Source organism: Drosophila gunungcola, assembly GCF_025200985.1.
Source record: "Drosophila gunungcola strain Sukarami chromosome X unlocalized genomic scaffold, Dgunungcola_SK_2 000036F, whole genome shotgun sequence".
Lineage (NCBI taxonomy): Eukaryota > Metazoa > Arthropoda > Insecta > Diptera > Drosophilidae > Drosophila > Drosophila gunungcola.
Genome location: NW_026453188.1, coordinates 569,913 through 593,044, shown reverse-complemented (window position 1 = coordinate 593,044; position 23,132 = coordinate 569,913). Strand labels below are relative to the sequence as shown.

Below are 23,132 nucleotides of genomic sequence, written 5' to 3'. Positions count from 1 at the left end.
CCAGCTGACAACTTCTCGCCCTGCATTGACACCTTCCAATCATTTCTGGGGGAGGATGGGTGGTGTAGTGGGTGACGCAGTAGGTGATTTGGAGGGTGCTGTTGTGGGTGGGGCAGGTGCCGGAGTGTGTGGCATGCAGGTAGCTGCGATGCAGCTGCGATTTGTTTCACTTAGCTTTCGCCCTCGTCGCCGACGACGGAAAATTTGCGTACGGCGTCGCTGGGATTTGGATTGTGTAAGACATGCACGCAACATTACCGCAACTCCCGCCCATTTCCCAGCCTTTTCCAGTTGCTTGGATGTCGTGTAAGTCAGCCGCTGATAAGCAAAATGCACGGCGATAAATCTATCTTCTCAATGACCTAGTTACTGTGATATTTTTATAAGAATTTTAGGCTTACATTTTTATTTTAAGAAATTTTTAAATTTAAATGTAAAGACATGTTAATATAATTTTAATTATTGGAAAATTATGTCTTAGTTTACGTTTTTAATTTTTTTATTAGACTAATACGTGTATTGACACGAAGTACCAACGATATGTTATTAAACTATTTTTTTTATTATTGAATAAAAAAAAAAAATGTAATAACATATCGTTGGTACTTCGTTTAACTGTGTGTTTATATAATTTCGGAATTACTGATATACAAAATGTTATTGTAATTTTTTTTTACAAAATTAATAATAATTTATTCAATGAACAAGACCTTGTTCAATGTTTAACTGTTGGAAATGGTATTTAGAGTATATGAAAAACATAGGCCAAAAAAATTAAAAAAAAATTTGCCATTTAAAGATTAAGGAAAAAATGTATTAAAACATTATTTAAAGAAGAAAACCTCAAATTGTATTTCGCCGAGTGTAATAGAATAGGATATTCAGTTGGCTGGCAGTTGGATTTTCGGTCAGGTTGAATGCCTTTCTACGTGCATCTGTTGGCTGCTGCCCATCCACCCATCTATCCATCCACCTATCCATCTATCCACCCATCCAGCCATCCATCCATCAGTCAGCCAGTCAAGGCCACTAATTAGGTGTAGTACCCACCTCCCCATCCTATTCCATTCTATCCTACTGGCCACAACTTTTTCGATGCTAATTAAGCGACGATGCATCAAAGTTGTTCTGGAAAATCCTGCGTTTCGCTGCACGAAAATTCCGATCGGTTCCCAGCAGCAAAAGCAAAATCAGTGGCCATAGTAAAATCAGAAACACGAAGAACCGAACTGGCGCACTGGCGAACTGGCGAACTACCTGACATCCTCCTTGGACATTGACAATGCGCCCTCTGAGGTTTTGACATGGCTGCTCCATGGTATTGAGATGTCATCGGGATTCAAACACACCGACCCGGCCAACAAGCTAACGAGTCCCGGCTTTTGGCTTTTAGCTTTTGGTTTTGGTTTTGGACCTACATAATTAGAGGCAACAAGACCAGAGGTAAACTAGAGTTTGCCAAAGACCAGACGATTACACGCGCTGGCCATGTAATGGGGCCATGTTCAGGCCCATCTGATTGAAATGCCAAAACAACTGACACAGCGACCGCGGCCAAGGACCCCATATACTTAATACTCAACCCATGACATCCACATCCACATCCACATCCATGCATTCGCTGGGAAGCTGGGGGGTTTTCTTCAAGAGCAACTCACCTGTAAATATAAAGAGGGGGGAGAATTTTTAGTATATTTAAGCATAACCCCATGATTACTTAATTTTACAACTTGCAAAAATTTGATTAGATTCTATTTTAAAATGTAACTTAAAAGAGAGTCTTATATACGGAAAATCTTAAATTAAATCTATTTCTTGTATCAGTAATAATATCAAGACACTTAACAATAGAAAATCAAGGATAATTTTTGAATATCCAGTATCAGAATTAGAGGGGTTTACAAAGGAAAGCATAATATTAGGTTATTAACCATAATTTCTTTTTTACAAATTTCATTTTCCTGTGCAAGCAAAGAAAGAGTGACGAACTTTTACTCGGACCACAGGGCTGGAAAGGTTTTGGCACCAGGATTATTTGGAGGGCCCAGAGCTCAGGTGTGTGTCATTAAGATTCTCCCACGCATTCAGTGTCAGGTCTGAAGTGGCCGCCTGGCCAAGATCTCAAGCCCCCAGTTGGCCCCTAAGAAAAAAAAAACAAAAACAAACCTAGCTAAACAAAGGCAATTGGACTTGGTCTGGTTCAGTTCGGTTCAGTTCGTTTTGGTTTTGGTTTGGTTTGGTTTGGTTTGGTTGGGCTTAGGTTTACTTCACCTTAGAGTTCTGCTTTAAGACCGGTTCTGCGGTTCTTGCGGCTCTTGTTGCTGCTCTGCTCTGCTGTTTGTTTGTTTGTTGCAATAAAATGAAACGTAAATGAAATCTATTGTATTCCATATGAATAATGAGACAATTTTAATAATTTATAGACAACTTTCGGTTAACCGCATTAAGCCAGAGCCAGAGCCAAGCTGGTTGATGGTAGATGGTAGATGGGAGGCTCTAGGTGAGACAATGGCTGGGGATTCCGATTCCGCATCCCCACCGCAGAAGTTCGATGATCCTACAACTCGGATATGGATAGATATATATATAATCGTGTGTGTATATATATATATATATATATGGTTTCTCAATCTGCTTTCGCTCTATACAGTCCATCGTTAGCCGTGATAACAAATCGCGATTGGCATCGCTTCCGATCGATCGCACAGACAAAGGTGAGAAAACTTTGGCCCTGAGTCTGGTTTCTGTAGTCGGTAGTCGGTAGTCTGCAGTCTGCAGTCTGCAGTCTGTATTCTGTAGTCTTGGCTCTGGTATATGGATGGAGTCTGTAGAGTGTGGACCATTCATTCATTCATCCAGCCATACAGCCATCCAACCATCCAGCCATTCATTCATTGACCGCAAGACCCGCAGGCCGGGCCATATAGCCCATCGTTTGTAATTGTATCTGTCGCAGCAATAAGTCAAAGTTGTCCTCCAGAGGAGATGATGCCCGGCCCAGGTAAAATGTGTGGCCCGTGGTCCAGAGTCTCAGTTACAATTCGGTTACACGATCCCCGCCTCGATTTGCCTTCTGGTATTGTTTTATGGCTTGGCTATTAGCCGAGGAAGAGCTAATCTCCGCCAGCCACAGGTCGAATGGTCAGGAGTTTCGGTTCGGTTCGGTTTGGTTTGGTTTGGTTTGGTTTGGTTCCGTCTGCCGGCAATTAAATGGCTTCAGGGCACGGGCGATGCCACGGGCACAGGAGATATGGCCCTTTATTTATAGGATGCATTGCGGTTAATATCTGGCATTCGCAACGAATAATGCATCCTTGACAAGTTATTGTAATTGATTCTATTGCCTTAGGTAATAGGTAATAGTAAAAAAAACATTGAAAGCTCACTTACTTAAAATAAAAAAATATCCCATTGCAATCGGAAAACATTGCTTCCAACAATAACATCAATTTGAGCAGATAAGATATATAATGCGCACATACAAAAAAGATTTGAAATTATTTATCTATAATATCTAGGTATTACCAAGAAAATAATTTAAAATTTTATGAACGCCTCAATATATTAATATTGCCATAACATAATCGATTTTTTTGGTTGAGAATTGTGCCTTAGTTTGAACTAAATAATCCTAGATGTAAAAGAACAATTATTTATTGGCTAATTCTGTTAGTTACAAGTAGAAATAAATTCCTGAGCTCATTGCTGGCTTTGGTCAACACATTCCAGTCATGGTCTTCCATTTACCGAAATTGCCAAATGGGCGGAGTCCCAAACCGGACCCACATACGCACTTATATATACGTATCCCCCATATATGAACGCATATATACACACATACCCACTGACCGCACACGCCCATTCGTCCAGTTCCAGTGCCATTTCCACTTCCACTTCCACTTCCATCTGAAAGTGCAGCTCCAGGATTTTTGGGTCCCAACCCCCGGGGGCCGTTCTTCGCATCCCTTGTGGACAATACTCAACGCGCCAGCCAAAATCAATAGCGCCCCAATGTCGGGTTATGTTGGCTGCCACAACAAGTGGAAGCTGAAGTTGAAGTCGAACTCGGACAGCCGGATGCGACACTTAAACGATGTGCAATGCCGATGAAGATGAGGCAAAGTGGGTGGTGCTTTGGGAGGGCCCTCCTTTAGCTGTTTAGCTGTTTAGCTGCTGCTGGTGAAACCGAGAAACCGAGAAACTGAGAAACCCGCCAGGGACAGACGCCGACCAAATGTGGCCGATGACGTTGATAGTACACGTTCCAGATGCACACACACATATATAGCACAGCAAGCCTCCCCCTCCTTCCCCACCCAAAGATACAGATACATATGTGCAGCAGGCGAATCCTTCGAATCCTTCCCCCCAAGGCAACAATAAAAACTTGAGTTTTGTTGATTTTATTTGCCGGCTAGGAGTTTTTGGTATCCAGCTATGTCCTACGTAGGACACAGCTCCTCCTCATCCTTGCTCTCAACGTCATGCCCATCCTCGTCCTCATCCTCGATGGATGCTGCCTGGCAACGATTCTCCGGGAATCGCCCAACTTGAACTTTATGCGCTGCGGCTGAGTGATTCGTGTTGGAGTCGAGTCGAGTAGAGTCGATTCGAGTCTCCTAACTTCCCAAACTTGTATCCACACAAAAGTGGACCTTGGACGTTGTCTGTCTGGCGGAAAGACATCGACTCCGGACTCCAGGACTCCGTTTCTATTCCCATTCCCATTCCCATTCCCAATCCCTTTCCTGTTCCGAAAAGCATCGCCCATCGAACGCCCAACTCCATCTGCAGATGACTAGATAGCACGCGTCGGTTTTTGCCACTTATTGGACAGTCTCCAGTATCGTGGATCCAGGTTCCGAGACTCAGACTCAGACTCAGACCCAGACCCAGACTTAGATCCAGACTCCTCCCTTACGTCAACCACCTTCCGCACCCTCCTACGCGAATGTTATGTATTTGCTGGCCATGTTCCCCCAACGATTTTCAAACCAAAAAGGGGGTTTATAGCCAGACTGCTGACTGCAATTTGGAGAACTTAACCGCAACTGGCAGCCGAAAGGAGGGCCAGAAAGGGTTGGAGGGGTGGAACCGGGAGGAGTAGGACACCGCAGGGCAGGACACAAATTGCGAACAAATGAAAGTAGCGAAAATGTTCGACTGGAGCGGCAAATCCGCTGCACGGAAAATATGAACGACAAGTTTTTCAAATAAAGAAGCTCAAACAATTATGAAAAATCAATATTTTCTATGCTGAATCTAACATAACATATAATGTATTTTAATAAAACAAATAAACATAAGTAATAAATTAGATGTTATATATAAATATTAGAAAGGCTACTAGTCTACATCCTTACAAACATTTTGTTTAAGCAGATTTTAATTTTGTTTTTTTTATTCCTAATTTGCTTAAACTTTATTTTTAAAAGAAATTAATTCATATTTCATAGAAACCTTTTGCAAAACAATATTTAAAAGAATAAATTATTAAAAACAAGTGAATTTCAAGCATTATTTTCTTTCAGTGCCTTGCTATTTGTACATGTGTACTTCTGCTCTGGGTCTTAGTCCAGCTCCTGTTTCTGTTGCAGTTTCTGTTTCAGCTGCCTCAACTTCCGCCTTCACCTCCTATTTTCAATCTTCCGCCATCATCGGGCTCCGTTTTTTCGGCAACATAAGTGGAGGTCAAGGGAGCACTGTAAGCCATGAATCCCACCAATCTGCTGACGCATCCTGCTGGTTTTCTAAGGGATACTACTTTATACTTTCTTACTTTGGAGGGACTTATTTCAGTACCTTTATATTACTGATATGCTAAATTATGGTATACATTTTAATGGAAGCAAATCGGAACCAATAAATGTTTTAATTTATTACGCTTCTGGACACATCATAAAGTACTTCATATCTAATAATTTACTTGTTTTTGATGTTAATCGTTGACTTGGTATATCAGTAATTTAAAAGCTTCCGAGGCTCGCCGGTTTGTTATCAACTGACCAAATAAGAAATTCAAGACCTTTAAGTTGCCCGTTCTTGGCGATTCTTGTGAGCTATTAGCTATTTGCCCACCAATATTTCCTTCTAAACCCTGCAGGGCCCCCACATAACCCTCCGCCGGTCTTGCCTTTTAAGCCAGTCACAGCTGCCATATTCAAATATGCGGTTTGGCACTCTTCAATTTACAACAAATCGTTCAAAACAACAGCAACAACATTATAAATCACACACAAGGCACACACACACTCGTATGTATGTGCACACACATGTGGGGTTAAATGCATACATGTAAATACTGTGAGTTGGATCCTCCGCTTGCATTTTCTTACACACAATTGTCTCTTTTCTTTGGCCTCGCACAATGCAAAAGTGGGTGGTGCTTTTTGCTTAGGTGGGTGAGTGTTGGTGGGTGGGTGCTTTTGGCCTTTTGTGAATTGGTGTCCAAGCGTTTTATGTTTCAATTATGCGCAACTTGCGACCAACAATGGCTCTGCCTTTGCCGCTTTTCCCTTCAAATGAGGCTGTAAAAGGACCAAAAGGATCCACCACCACCTCCTTTTCGGCTCCTTTTTGCCAGGGCTTTCCGTCTTTCTCGGCATCTGTATCTGTATCTGTCTGTGTGTTTGTTGATGCATAAATTCTTTCCACACATGCAGCCACATCACTCATACGCACATGCACACACACACACAAACATGCGAATGTTCGTCCTGCAGGATGTTTCCCATGTGCAATTTTCGCAGCCCGGAGAGGCCTTTGCACTTTGTGACCTGTGCTCACTTGGAAACTGGCCAGAACCGGCGGCTAAGTTGGCAACTGTTCGCCAGTCCAACTGGGAATTCAATTAGGAACCTCTCGACTTCCCGAGGTCAGCTCAACCCATACATTTTTGCTCTGCCATATCCTCTTCTTGCACAGCCATTTAAAGGTATTTATATGAATATTAAGTCGTTCAAATATTGTCAAAAACTAAGACTGTTCAAAAGACTGTAAATTAGCTAAAAAACGGCAGAAGCTTAAATCAGGGACCGTAAATAACAACTATTAACTTGATTGAAAAAAAAAAATTACTATTTAATTATTATTCTTTGAGTATTACTTAATCGCTAAATTCCGTTTACAAGATTTTAAGACCAAAGATCGTGAGAAAATATAATGGTTGACCTTTTTACGGTCAAAACAATATACAAAACCGATCTGCACAAATAAATTCAAGGTTTTAAATTCGAAACCCAACACGTTTTTCAAATAATGCCCAGCTTAAGCAAAATCTTTCGTTGTGCTTGTTGAAATAAAGTTAAACATTGAGAAATATTGAAGTAAGCGATCTCTAGACCCAAACCATTTTCATTCCCATTCCGATCCTGACCAGTCCAACCCTTTAACCCTTTATTCCTCCAGCCAATGGAATTGACAGACTTCAAGCTGTGAGTGGAACCTAAAGATGTAATTTTCGGAATATTGTTGTTATATGAATTTCTTGTGGGCATTCCAAAATGGCGTCTCGAGGGTTGCGAGTGTGTGTGGAGCACAGCAAGCTGCGCAGTCGCAATAGCCAAATCGCAAAAAAATTAATTGAAAATCGCAGACGATGACGATGCTGTGGCCAAGCCCAGAGCGGGATGGAGCTATCGGACACGAGTCGGTGCGAGTGGGACAGCGGACGAGAGACCGTTGGGCTTGGCCCGAGTTTTTATAGTTTTTTTTTTTTTTTTATTTTACGTTGGCTTTATCAAGGTCTGGCCAATCAAAAAGTCCAACGACACAGACGCACACGCCAAATGGAGAAAGAGTGGGCAGATCTCCAGAAAGAGAGGGCCACATGGCGAGGAAAAGAGACAGGGAGAAGGGAGAGAGCGAGAGGGGGACAACGGCGATCGACAAACAGACAGGTGTGAAGCAGTTTTAGCTTTTGCAGCCGTGACAATAACAAATATCGTCGTAATACAGTTGCAGATAAGGCAGCTCGAGGGTACAACACAAAAAAAAAGGGGGTGAGGGTACTACTATAAAACCTGTTGTTACTGTTGTTGTGCCCCCCCCACCCCATTCGACAGACTCTCTCCCGCTCGCACACACCCGATCGCCAACGAAGACGACACCGAATAAAAGCACGAAGGCGAATCGGGCCCCAACCGGTACGGGCCGAATCGGTCCAGGGCAGGGCCAAAAACCGCCACAGTTACAGTCACATTCACAGTCACAGCCAGAGCCAAAGCCAAAGCTAAAGCCCCAAAGCCCCCGTAGTAAATAAGTTATCAGGCGGAATTGTAACTGGAAACTGAATGGATAAATAAAAAAAGGGGAGGCGTCAAGAAAGCAAAAGCAAAGGCAACAGTCGGATAATAAAGATCAGAGCGCGTCTTTGGGAATTGAGGAGAGAAGCTACAGAGAGAGAATAAGATAATTTATTAGCCCATATAAGAAGACTAAGCTATATTTTGCTTTAAAAACAGACCTTCTATAAATACTTTTCATACAAATAATTTTATATTGTTAGGATCATATTGTTAAAACATAATTGTTGTATTCAAAACGTCATTGCTAGATACATAGGTAAATATAAATATATCAGACTGCGTTTTTGGGAATCGAACACTGCACATAGAAATAATTTTGCAACCGATGTATTATAAAATTAATACTTAGAATTGAATTTTACGTAACAAGAATAAGAATATACAATAATTAAAATAGATTTATTATAAGACCTACATGTAACACCAATAAAAAATTGTAATATTAAAATTACTGAAATAAAATGGTTCATAAGATTTTAGATTACTTGTGATAAACATAATTATTATAAGTTGTAAAATTTTAAATAATTTGTAATATTAGTTGTTTTTGAAAAGTTTTAAACGTTGTTTTCTGTGCAGAGACTGTAGACTGGCGACTGCAGAGAGCCACTTACGCACACCAATGGAGAGTGGGTTGAGAAAAGGTGGAGGGGAGGTGGAGGGGAGGTGGAGGGGAGGTGGAGGGGAGGTGTGGAAAAGGTGGAGATGAGGAGGAGAAAAGGTGGAGAAGAGGTGGGGAAGCGCAACGAATGGCGAGCAAGCAAATCGAGAATCGAGAATCGAGAAACGAGGCAATTGAAACGCAGCGAAACGAACGCGTGCCCATGGAAAATGAAGCCAAGACGCATTTATGTATGGGGATGGGCAAAAAATCAGATATTTACTATATGCTATACAGCTGTACATACATAAAGAAGAAGCGTAAAGGAAAACATTAAGAAGCTAAGAGATCTCAAGCCAGAGATTGCACTCACTAAACTGACGATGCGATAAAGCTAACAAATAATAATAAATAATGCATCTGGGAAACTTAGTTACTTTAAAAATGTAGTTGTGATTTATTTAAGAAGACCTTAGCAAAACTAAAACAAAATAATTGCAATCTGTAAATGAATTGCATTTTAATAATGTGTTCCAAGGAGTAAGAATATAAAATGAAGTACATAACAATTGTAACCATTTATTTTGCAAATTATACGAATTATTATCTGTTTCAGTTTATTAAAAATAATGGAATATAAATGCAAATTTAAATTAAAATATTTATGAACACTACACCCTTTAATATGCATCAAAATGAGGCGAGTAATTTAAAAGAAAAAAAAAAACCCCGCTTCACCCACTTCCTCCCACAGGAATAAAGTCAATACTCCTCCTCCTTCGCCACTCACATTCACCATTTCTGCCCTGCTTCTCCCCCTATTTTTTTTTTCCGGATGAGGGATATCATCCAACATCGTCCAACGCATCGCAGACATCCCAGCTGCATGGCCCCTTCGATGACTCTGGATCCAGCTCCACTTTAAGGTGTGCAATGCAATGTGACAATGGCATCTTAATGATAATAATTATGCTGATAAGATGCGTGGGGCTCAGGGAGAGAAAGATGACGGGGGAATATCGGGATCGGAGTATGGGGCATCCATCCAAGCGCTGATATAAATCGCTGGCAAACGGAAATGGGGAGTGCCGTGGACCCCAAGAACCATCGCATGCATTTGAGGTGGGGTTCCCCTGAAACCACTGGAAGCCCCCCTAGCCCCCTTCAAGATCCAAAATCCATCCAGAGACCTCAATCTTTACGTTCAGAGGCCTTTGATTGATTTATTTATTTGTGGCGGGCGCAACGCACATACGGATTTTGGATTTGGATTTGGATTCGCATCTTGGTTTCGTTTTAAATCGGTAATCATTGAATTAAATTATGCCGGGCCAAGAGGGATGGGTACGGTGGAACGAGATCCATCCATCCATCTGGAGGTATATTCGTCGTCCAAGCCTTTTAGCCGCACCCACACCCACTGCCTGGAGTACGACAGCAATCATCGAGGAGGAGTTGGTCACATGCCAAAATCATCCAGAAACAACAGCAACCCAGCCACCATCTCCATCTCAATCTCCAGCTCATTGGCTGTGAAGTTTTTATTGAATTCGCTGCCAAAACACCCACATGGCCCACGGTGAAGAATCCAAAATCCCGACATCCGAAATCCAAATCCGAAAATTGTTACCAATATACGATGCTACAGTGTGTTGTGAAATTATTATATGCGGTTTCAAATAAAAAATAAGTTCTGATCAAAGCAATTTTTCTGGTTATCTGCTATCAAACTTATTAAACTTTTAAGCATAAATAAAAAAAAAAAAATTTATTAGAGTGACCATTATTTTATATGATAAATATATTTGAGCTTTTGCTATTTTTTCTCAATAACAATTTTTTAATTAAGCTTTGAAACATTTTGATTTTAAAGTAGCTAAAGGTGTAACCGAAAATTGTATTGTAAATAATATTAACGAAGATACCCTAGTGTTTGGTAGGTTCACACTTGCGAGACGCACTGTACCCAGACTTTTAGCTGGGTGTGTGCACCAACTGGGTTCGACTTCGACTTCTCGGGGGTTTGGATCGGATCGGAGGTTTCGGAGGTCCGGCAATCCAACGGATTGCGTGGGCTTTGCATTTCCAATCGGCTCTTTGGTCGCCGGAGCTATTTATAAACGCAATGAATGAGCAAACGGATCAATGAATGAGCGAGTGCGCTGAGCCGAGCTGAGCTGAGCCAGCGAAATAATAATTGCTTGGCTCAATTAAAAACAAAGAAAAGAAGAAAGACCCATGAAGACCCCATGCCGAACCTAGCTGAAAAGATGGAAAGACCACGAAAGACAAAAGGCCGTCAACAACACATAGCTTTCGAGGCTTCTTCTCGCTTCCTTCCTCTTGTGGTCTTCGGATTTCTTCTGGTTTCTTCAGGTTTCTTCAGATTTCGTTGGGTCTCTTCAGGTTTCTTTGGATCTCTTTAGATTTCGTTGGGTTTTCTTTGACACTGCGTAGGCGCTGCCAAGCCCGTGGATCTTAATGAATGACTGCCACGGCCCGAAACTAATCACACTGCAGCTTCTCTTCGAAAGACCCCGCCCATCTTTTGCGCAGCTGAGTTATTTGATCTTGGCCTAATTTATGCAAAATAATTATTATTTCTTCTCAGCCATAATTTCGTAGTTAGACTTGTGGATTTTTTCCCATTTTTTGTTTTTTTTTTTTTGTGTTGTTTTGTAAACTGGGGATCTTCCGCATTTCCGGTTCGCTTTTGGCACGTGCTCGAGGGGATGGAGTGCCAGGCACATCTGCTGAAAAATTGTAAACAAAAAACAAGAAATGCAAGGAAAAGCCCATTGAAATTTTCGTTCGCGCCTAGGCAAATTTGTAGCGCGTGCGCAGGCCAAAAAAGGGGCGGCGGGGGCGTGGCAGGATACTCCACCCATCATCACTCACCACAGTCAGATGTTCGCCTTCGAACATTTTGCGGTTTGTTTTGCTCGCCGGCTACGCGCTTAAAAAAAAGAAAAGTAGCAAAAAAAAAAAAGGAAAAGCAAAGAAAAGAAAAGCGAGAAAAAGAAATTGTGTTTGCAGAGACACAAAAGGGGAAATTGGGGGTGGCGGTGGTGCTCTAACTATGACAAAGGTGCCAAGTTCTGATGCACCACCACCCAACAACTCGCCCACCGTTTGCCGTTGAAAGTGAAAAGTTTGCCAAAGTGCTGGGCGGGACATCATAAAATAAAAAAAAAAATCAAATGAAAAAAGAAAAGCCGGCACACAAAAAAATTGAGAAAAACCCCCGAAGAAAATGCGAGTCAAAACAAACGCAGGCAAAAGAGTACAAGATTCATTAACTTGTTAGCTTCTATTTTAGGTAATTTTCTGGGATTCCCCGTTTTCCTTGCGTATTTTTCCTTTTTATTTATTCTTGGAACAGGTTAAGTATACGCCAAGTTGGCTGTCCAAATAAAAAAAATAACAAGTTAATTAAGGGGCATTATTGCTTGCCATTTATTTCCTTTAGATTATTAACAATTAGGTTAGTACTCAGGATGATTTGATTTGGTGTTTCTTTTGCATTAATTTTTTTGTACTTAAAAAGATAATAACATTATTAAAATACATTTTGAATTATTAAACAATTCAATTTATTTGGTCAATAATAAGCATTAATTTAACCTACATATTCGATTTAATTCACTTCTGCCTTAGTGTTTCCCAAGCTTTTCAAATGAAAAACCAAATTAGAAAAGCGAAGCTGGTTAATAAAAGTCTGCGAATAATAGTCAAAAGCATTCACACTTACTCGCTATATGCGCACTTTTTGTTCCAGTGAAAAACTTTAAAAATTAAAAAAGTCGGCAAACAAAACCGAACAAAGGCCGAAAAGCGAGTGGAAAACAAAGGCGGGTGCAAAACAATTCAGAAAAATATGAAAGCTAAAAGGGGGAGGGGGGACGGTGGTACTCCCAGGACTTGCAGGACTCCGAGGACATGCAGGGCTGGCCAAAACGGATGCACCTAGCGAGACAGTTTGGACCTCAGTTTTTAGTTTTAGTCTCCGTCTGATTCTCAGACTCGCCGCAGCGGAAGTAACTCGCTGAGCGCTGTTGTGGCTGATTATGCTGCCAGTGGCAGTAGGGAAAAGGGCTCGGAAAGGGGGTTGGACGGGGGCAACAGGGGGTTAAACGGGGGGGGCTTGATGGGTGGAACGGGGGACCGGTGTCTGGACCATGTGAGCGGTGCTGGCGTCTCTCCCGCTGAGCAGCCCAGAACAGGCCAGTTTCAATTTATATCCGCCATGTCCTTGCCCCCCGCAAGCATTCAAATGCAGCAGTTCCCCTTTTTACACCGAAAGAAACCACCGTTTAAGACAATACAAAAGTAATCTTAACAACTTTAAGCCTCTACAGGCAATGGAAAAATATGTTTGCCATATTTACAACTATTAAGACAAAAGTTTATGGCTTATTGTGATATCGATCTCCGATAAAAGCCATACGCAATAATTACTAGCCCTTATAAAGTGATTAAATAGCACTTTTTGATTTGAGAGAATAACAAATTGAAAACTTTCTAAGCATGTCATAACATATTGATTTAAATTATTTATACTCCCATATGATCCACGTGTAAAAAGTTTTTTAAAAGCCCCATCTTATGCTCTGGCTTAACTTAAAGTCATTATTTTATGTTTATCTAAGTGTGTGGTTGAGAACTTATTTTTTCAAATACCTAAATTATAATGTATTTTGCAATCGAGCTAGTAAATGATTATTTATATATTGTTTAATCTTTTAAGGCCCGTATTTATATTATCTAGACAAACCTCAAAGCTGGTATATGTTTTTTGGGTAATTGTATTTAGCATAAATGACTCGTCTATTTTTCGTCCGTGCAGAAGTATTTCTGAGCCGTTTAATTATACATAAATACGAGAGTTGGCATTCAGCCCGGGGATACCGATCCCCTTGCGTCCTTTTGGGACCCAGAGCCGCCATCGCCCATCCACCATCCAACAGCCAACAGCCAACATCCAAAACTGTGGCCGCAGCTGGACAAAAGTTTGACGTCCACATGACGACACGTTGACACTGCGGGTGCAGGACCCTCGGGGAGTGGGCGTTTCGGGGGGCCAGATGGGCAGGGGCACCGCTGTTATTTGTTATAACAATTGCAAAGGCTGAAAACGCGAGGAGGACGTTGCCATGGCGAACAGGAGCAGGATAACAAAAAAGGCGGCAGCGGTCGCCTGGTCGGTCGGTCGCTCATTTAATGGACACTGTTTGGTCGATAATCAAATTAAAAGAAAACCAAGGTACAAAAAATGCAAAAGCTAAAAAGGCTACAAAAAAAAAACAACAGCCAAGGAAAACAAGAGCAGGCGCCAGGACGACCGTGAGATGTCCACCCAATAGGGGGGTACAAAACGAAAGCCCCGGTCAGTCAGTGAGTCAATCAGTCGGGCGGGTCAAAGAGGGGTTAAGGGGCCAACGGCGGGTTAAATGTGGGCACGTGCAGGTGCAATCGGTGGACCCAGAAGCGTGCCGCTCGATTAACGCTGACCATATAGAATCGAACCCTATTCCGAATCCCCGTCAGGATGTTTGTTCACTCAAGCTCAACGACATGCAGGATATGCAGGAATTAACTGGCTGGCAGCTGAAATTGTACTGTTTAATCGAATATTTTAATTGCCAACAACTTATTGATTAGTTGTCTTTTTTTTATTGCTGGGTGGAATTATTCTTAAAGTTACCCAATATAAGGTATTTATGTTTTATAATTGATATTTATATTTAAAAATATGTGTCTACCGAATTATTATATTGCTTTACTTTTTTTTTTATTAAATTGATTTAATTAATTATGAATATTTCTGTAAAATATTGTTGCGATTAAAACTTCAAGCATGGGCTAAAAGCCCACTTCTATTGAAGCGTTATATTCACAAGATCCCCCCTTACTCGAAAAGCAATATGTTTCTCCATGCCAAAGGGGGTGAATGCTTTCCCATCCCCCTCGATATCAACTTCTCCCATTAATTTTAGGCACTCTCAATAACTTGTCGAACATGAACATTGCGACTTGTTCTCGGAAATTACTCATCAGGCCCATTGTCCCCCCGCGGCCACCCCTTTTAACCCATGTTCCCGATAAGAAGAGCACCCATGGGCGGCATGACGAAATGCTGTAAAACTCATATTGTTTTTGTTGCTGTCGGAGATCAAAAAGATTCCCACTACAAGAAAAATGTCAACAAGCGAAAAAAAAAAAAAAAACGAATCGTTAGGGTTGGGGTAAAAAAAAAAAAAGAATCGAAATTGAAATTGTAGCAATTAATTATGATAGAATGGATATGGGGGATGGGGTGGGGGCACATAAAAGAGGCTAACAAGAGCAATTTTGGGGACAGCAGATATCGATAAGGATGGGTACCAGAGCTCCCCAGGTCCGATGCTCTCCATCTGAAAACACGTCCAAGCTCCGATCGTCAGCAATTAGGCCTCTTCTTATCACAATCACTATATTACCTGGAAAAAAAAAAGCGGCCGAGGGACAGGTGCAGCCACCCCGCTTTGTTGATTTTGATTTGTAAGACAAATAGACCGAAAACGAAAAGGAAACAAAAAAAACGAAGAACAGCAAACAACTTTGCGAGCAATTAAAATTGTTTGACGACATGGGGATGGGATCGCGAGGGGCTCCAAAAGCGGGTATATATTACTTCGGAGTGGGCAACTGGCCGAGTCAAGTGCGTCACTGTCCACTCGCTCTGTGTCGCTATCTAGATAAGATTGATAACACTGCTTGCTCACTCGGCAAATGGAAAATCTGTGCAAAAAAAGCAGCCACAACCGGGCCCCAAAAAACGAGCGAAAAAATATTATGGCTTTATGGCGGGGGACAATCCATATATTATGACAATGATATGGCCAAGGCATACGAATGTGGCCCGCTATCCGAGCTTTATGACTTTACGGCCCTGATTTCCCTTTGAACTAAGCCGTTTTTCGACTTGCCACTCGTCCGAAAATCGGCAAATTGGTAAGGAAATTCCACGGAATGTCCGAGTGAAATATAAAATGAAGCAGAATCCCAAAACAACGAATGTACGAAAGTAAAGCGAGTAAAAACAAAAAAAATCTGAAAAATCATTGCGAACACACCTAGGCTGGCTCTGATTTAGGCATGGCGATATCGCAGCGATAACTCGACTAGATACAAAACAACAACAAAAGCGAGCTGAAGGAGACCTTCCATATGGTTGAAAGGGGTGCGGGTGTACGGCAAAGGTGTGACATGGTCGACTGATATGGCCTGACCATAGGCCCACGTTTAACAAATCCTAAATTCCAATGAAAGTATAAAGGTGGTGACCCCAATTCTATTAGAACTGTCCAGTTATTAATATAGTCACTATCTGTACATATTGTTTGCTATGGGCTTAGCCATTGCTAAAATAATAAGTTAATGTGATGCTAACAGTATTTGCCAGCTATGAAATTTTTTTTTTCATTTTGCAACTTATGTTGAGCATAAAATTTATTGTTTAATGGACAATATTGACAATGAGAAATGGACAATGATTATTTTAGAACATTGTTTTCAACATGATTTAAAAATCGTGATATAAGCATATAACTTAAATAAAATTAAACAGCATTAAGAAGTATTTTATTTATAAAAGAGGATCTAATAAAGAAGCATTCCTATCTTAAAGCAAAGGGTTATAAATTATATTTTTAAATAATAAAAATGATCTAAATTAAAAAGGCTTTAAAATCTCATCTTGTATTAACTAGTTTTTTTTTTTAGTTAACACTATCTGGTTCTTAAACCCATTTAAAGGCCCCCTTAATATAATCCATTTCTCACGTTCTAAAGCCAATAAAAATTTCATCAGCACCTGACAAAAACTTCCATCAGCTGTTTGCGGTAAGCCGGCAAAAAAAAAACGGCCCAATTGGGATATCCCAGCTGGAAAAGTTTACCCCCATCCCCATCCCAAATGCATTCCCAATCTCACTTACCTTGTGCAATTCGAACTGCGGGCATTTTAATTCTCATTTTTGTTTCCAGTTTCCGAAGGTGTTTCAAAACTTCGCAGACACAGGCACACAAACCCAGCGAAGGGCAATGTCCTGCCGATCTCCCAATTCCAACTGGGATGCAAACTTCCAATTGGCTTTCTTACTATAAAGTTCTAATCGTTATTGTTTTTTTTTGCTTAGGCCTACTCTCCTTTATTCGTAAATAATGTATATTGCACGTTCCTCAGATTTGTTTTTGGTTAAAAAAAAATCACACATACACTAATTGGAATCTCTAGCTTTTATATTTTCTAATCAGACAGCTTCAGTTTGGTTTTTGGGGGCTTTTCTAGGGCTGCCATTTTCCAAAAAAAATTATGTTTCAGTAATACACTTGTCACTTGTTTTTTATGACTTTTGTGATCTGTGCTGCTATTTTTTCATGTAGTAATAGGAACCTTTTGCACGGGGGCTCTATTTTTTAAAGGATTTGTTGTTTGTTTGGCAGTTTTGTTGTTGTCACATTCGCACGCGGCTTCATTTGTGTAGAAAAAAAAACCAATTGGTTTTTTAGGCTGCTTGCTGTATGTGTGTATATGTAACCAATTGGATTTTGTATTTTTTTGTTGATAACACACGCCGAGACACTTGAAAAAAATTGCACAAAGTGTGTATTTTTGATTTTGTTTTGTATTTTGGTTTTTTTATATTTTGTTTAATTTTTTCTAAATTAATTTAATTTGTTTTTGTTTTGGGAGTTAGTTATGGCCGCGACGGCTAACGGTAAATCGGTAAAAAGCGGTGTTTTTTGTGTGTGTTTTGGCGGCGGTTAGCAGCTCCGTTTTGTGTGGTGTGTGGTGCTAACGGTAACGGCGGAAGTACGCGACTACTTGCGACGGTTTAGCGGCGAGCGCGTCTTCGCTGCCGCTGCTCTCGGCGGCGTCGCTGCTGCAGCGCCGCAGCTTTTGTCCAGCTAGGCAGAAACAACAACAAGACACGGTGCGACAAAGCACAAACACACCGAAACACCAAGCTAGCTCAGCCCACACAAGCGAACGTGAGCGAACACGAACGTCAACGAGACCGAGCGAACGCGTTGCAAGCAAGACGAAAGCTTGCGAGCGGGAGAGAGCGCCACAGACAGAGAGATAGAGAGCAAGAGAGAGCGGGAGCTTAGGCGAACATGTCCGAACGCGACGATGTCCTGCGAGCGACTGCAGATAATTCAATTTTATTTCAGGCTTTTGCACTTTAATGCCAATCTGGCAATTTGATTTTCGGTCGACGTCAACGCCGACGCAACGTCGACGCCAACGCAGCCCTTTCTTAACGGTGTTTTTTTGTTGTTGCTCGGGTGGTGCGGTGGTGGGTTGCCCTGTAGTTGTTGTTGTTGTTGTTGGGTGGCAACGGGCGTTTGTTTATTTGCCGCCGGTCATGTGTGTGTGTGTGCGTGTGTGTGTGTGTGTGTGTGTGTGTTGTAGTATGTGTGCGTATGTGGGGGTGGACATCGAAACACCCGTTTGCGTGCTAGAGCGGGACAACACATGCGAATCGAGTCGCAAGGGGTGGTGCCGTTTAAACTGGTCACTCTGGTCAATCGACGGATTTACATACATAGAGATAAGTTCGCTTCCCTTGAAACGGGCTTTTGCAACCCTCTCGCCGGCAGGACACAAACCAGGATAACAACAAATAACCGCAAGTTCACAAGCGTTGAGGGCGCGCGCGCACCTTTCGCGCTAAAACTCAAAACAATATGAAAACAATTCGAGATATGTAGGATCATGTAGGCGAGGAAGAGCAATGAGGCGATTAATAAAAATTTATTTTAACAATTACACTTTCACAAAAAGGGCAATCACTGTAAGTAAAATTCTTAACTTATAAAATGAATTACAAACAAGAAAGGAAGCAAACTTCGGCAAGCCGAAGTTTATATACCCTTGCAGCTATTGCAAGAATAAATATTTTTGAAAACATTAAAATTATGATTTACTTGCGTATATGTCTAAAAACATTGAAGCAATGATGATTTGCAGCTCATTATTAGGTAGTTATTTTATATAATTTTATTATTTCTATTGGAGCTATATGATATAGTCGTCCTATTTTGATGAAATTTTAACCGTAATTCTGAAATATTTATCCATTACTATATGTCGAAGAACTTATAGAAAAATTTAAAAACACCAAAGTTATATTTTTTTTTTATTTACTTTTATGATTGTTCCTATGAGAGCTATATGCTATAGTCGTCCGATTTTGATGAAATTTAAACCGTAATTCTGAATGATTTATCCATTACTATATCTCGAAGAACTAAAAAAAAAATAAAAAACAGAAAAGCTTTAATTTTTTTTCATTTATTTTTATGATTGTTCCTATGGGAGCTATATGCTATAGTCGTCCGATTTTGATAAAATTTAAATCATAATTCTGAAATAATAAACCATTACTAAATGTCGAAGAACTAAAAAAAAAATTTAAAAACAGCAAAGTTATAATTTTTTTTCATTTATTTTTCCGATTGTTCCTATGGGAGCTATATGCTATAGTCGTCCGATCCGGCTCGCTCCGACTTATATACTACCTGCACTAGAAAGACAACTTTTGGGAAATTTTCATGCAGATAGCTTAAAAACTGAGAGACTAGTTTGCATATAAACGGACGGACAGACGGACGGACAGACGGACGGACAGACGGACATGGCTAGATCGACTCTACTAGTGATGCTGATCAAGAATATATGTATATACTTTATAGGGTCGAAAACGTCTCCTTCACTGCGTTGCAAACTTCTGACTGAAATTATAATACCCTCTGCAAGGGTATAAAAAAAAGTAACATCAAAAGAAACGTTTACTTTCTTTTTCTGGCCTAAATGTTTTCTTACTCAATTAAGTTTTATCATTCAATAAATATATTTATATGTCATAAACATTTTTATTATTTAATCAAATCTACTTTTTTTTTAAATTAATACCATCCCAAAAAAAAAAATTAACATTAAACTGATTGTTGAATAAAATTATATTAAAAGCATTTTTTTTATCAATATTTGTGATATCTTAAAAATTCAAATGTTTTACTAAAACAGGTGCCAGTTTAAATGTGGCTGGACAAGAAATGAATAATTGGTTGTATGTAACTTAGGTTTTTTGAACAATAACTTTCGCTTAGTTTTTTAAAAGTCCTTCAGATATGAAACATAAAAAGTACAATTGTTTTGTTTCTCCATTGTGTTCTAAGTTTAGGGAACCCACATCATTCCTCTTGGTGAAGGACGTCCTCTTCGTTCGACTGTCCAAAAGCGTCTGATGAAGCTTCGTTAGCTTCGGACTTAGCGCATGCAACTTGGATGAGCCAACCGAACCGACTTGCTAGCAACATGTTGCAAGCTCTCAGAGATCTTCAAAGGTCATGTGGGTGAGGGCTGGGAGGTGGTCTTTCTGGGGTTAAGGCGCATCCCTCAATGAATGATCTTCCCCCCTTTTTTTGGCTCCAATCCTCACACCCTTGTAGCCGCAACATCGAACATGTTTGCCCGATGGCCCCCAAACAAAAAAAAAAGAAACAAACAAAACAAAAAACTGGACGCTCTCGGCTGGCGTCGCTGCCGCAGCCGACGTCGCTGCTGCCATTAATGTCAGGCTCTTTTGATATCTCATATATGTATATATGTATGTATGTATGAGAATCAGCGCACTCTCACATATGAGAGCTCCATTTGTGCGACAGTGTGTGTGGTTTTTGGTTTTGGTGTGGGAGTGTGTGTGCAAATTGTTTTTGTTGTTAATTGTTAGGGGAGGTGGGGTTAAGGGTGTATGTGGTTTGGGGCTGATAGGTTTTCCAGGGTCCGAGTTTTTTTTTTAAAACATTTTCCTTCTTTTCTTTTAAAAGCCTTCTTAACCCGTTCATTTAAGAGCTCATTCAATGTATTTTGTTTTAATATAGACCTGATACTTAAGAGTACCAAGTCTAATTATTCATATTTTGTATCATATACTGATAGATATTTTTGTCAACTAGTATTTATTATATTTTAAATGAAAAACAACTTTGTCATACAGCAGATGATACGTTTTACTTATTTTAATCTGTGTGTGGGGTTAAAGCTAGTAATAAAACTGAAAGGATACTTTTGCAAAATTGTTGTTATTTAATGATTTTTACATGTAAATTATATTATATTCAATATTACTCCAACTTTTTACCAATAAACTTACTGTAGGTTATTGATTAGGATTTAAGAGATATATTTGCATCATTATCTTAACGACATGATATAAAACTTATTAAATATTTAATAAATGTCTAGACCCTAAAGTGTTGATCCTTGGAGATCTCTTAGTTTTTTTGTGTGCTGTATAGCATATAGATTGGCGCTCTATACCTACACATACAAATACTCGCACGCACTTTCGCACACACGCACACATATGTGGCGTCGCACACGCGCGTTCGTCAATGATTGGCTCTCCGCCCTCTCTTTGTGCCGCACCCCCCTTCGTCTTAACCCATCCATCCCCACAACCCCTCACCACCCACCTGCCGCTCTCACTGTTGTTGCACACAGGTAGCAAAGCGAGAGAGAGAGGAGAGAGAAATTTCAGAGACAGAGAGAGATGGAGAGCCACCCCCTCTATGAAAAGTTTGAGAACGGGGGGTTGGGGAGGCAACAATGTGTGCCACCAAGTCCCAAGGTGAGGGCTAGTGGGTGGCAAAGTCGGAGGGGGTGGTGTGTTTGGAGTAGGGGTCGCCGGGCATCGCCATAACTCTTATCAGTCGAACGGTAACCGCTCGCACAGAATAGCCGGTTAGCGGGATGAAATCGCTTACAGTTGATAAGCTATGGCTAAATAATAATCTGTAGTCTAAGCTATATTGAAATAAAATTCCGGCATTAGCAATAAAATAACTCTTTGTAAATTAATTTAATTTTGAAATTATTTTAAATAGGTAAACAATTTTTTTTAATAATGAACATGACACTAGATTTTGACAAAATTTGTTGAAAATTTATTACTCATATTTATAACCCTGTCAGATTTTTGAATTTTTAGTGCAGATTTATTGTTTGCTTTATTGAGATCTATTTATTATCAAGCGTCTTAGCTTCTGAATTCCCTTGGCCAAACTTATTTGCAACATAAGTTTTAATTTATTTTTAATTTGCATTAAAAGTTTTTTTTTAATTTGATTTGTTGATTCTCAAAGTTGTAAAGTATCTTACTATAAAACATGAATTAAAATGTAATATATCAATATTTATTTTTTTACCAGAAAAATCAACTTGACTCGTTTAATACCTGAATGAACCATCAGGATTTTCTATAAAGCAATTCTCCAAAATGTTCCATAAGACTGCAATATAGGTTGGCCCCTAAAAACATCACTTAGCTGACCTCATTGTACACACTGAACACAACTGCTGGAGGTAAAACCTTGTGGGGGTGGCAACCCCTACCCCTTGAAAGGTAGTTATGCGGATGATTTCGATTCCGATTCGGCGAGATCAAAGGGATCGAGTCGATGGAGGGGTGGCGAGTCGCGCAATTACCCGCGAATCCGAAAGGCGAGTGCGAATTTGTCAGATTTGCGACTCGCGACTTGAGAGGAACCTTCGCAATTGCAACGTACGCAATCATCGGGGTTACACATACATTACACAGGTATACACTGAACATTTTATTGCTATTTTGTGGTCAACAAAACGATTTTATTTGCATTTTAATTTAGAGAAGATCTTGGCCGATCAACTTTGCAAGCTAAAAATCCGAATTATGCGAATATCGATAGTCATTAATATTTTACAATTGTATTTAAGAAAACCCTAATATACAATTGTTACAAAATAATGACTTTGTAAAAGTTACAGAAGTTACAGAAGAAGAAATGATTTTATGAAGTTATCAAACTGTACAACTTAAGATTAAAATTGTTCATATGAGTAGTCCAAAATTTTTTCCAGTGCTTATTCATACCTTTAATATATGCAGATGGAGGCCCGGCTCCGTCAGCTATCGATGGACGCCTGCTCTAACCGATCCGATCGGATCCGAGCCAAGCCGATCCATTGTCGGCGAGATGTGAGATTTTCGCTTCCATTTTTGTTAGTTGTTGGCAAAAACAAAACCGAAAGCTGAAAATGAAAACAAAAACAAAAACAAAAACTGAGGAAAAAAACACACAAAAACCGCCATTAACAATAACGAAAATTGCAGAATTGCCGACAATTACAAGGG

The 23,132-nt window shown here is 40.2% G+C and overlaps 1 protein-coding gene across 2 annotated transcripts in view; it reads right to left on the bottom strand.

Annotated features, from left to right (window-relative positions):
• The window catches only part of LOC128260692 (AF4/FMR2 family member lilli), a 50,381-nt gene extending 32,292 nt beyond the window's left edge, over positions 1–18,089 (bottom strand). For both annotated transcript variants that reach the window (XM_052993877.1, XM_052993881.1), the window contains exon 1: positions 16,887–18,089. In XM_052993877.1, the coding sequence (XP_052849837.1) occupies positions 16,887–16,923 (37 nt within the window). In that variant the 5' untranslated portion in view covers positions 16,924–18,089. The remainder of the gene's footprint in view (positions 1–16,886) is intronic.
• Between the last annotated feature and the right edge of the window lie 5,043 nt (positions 18,090–23,132).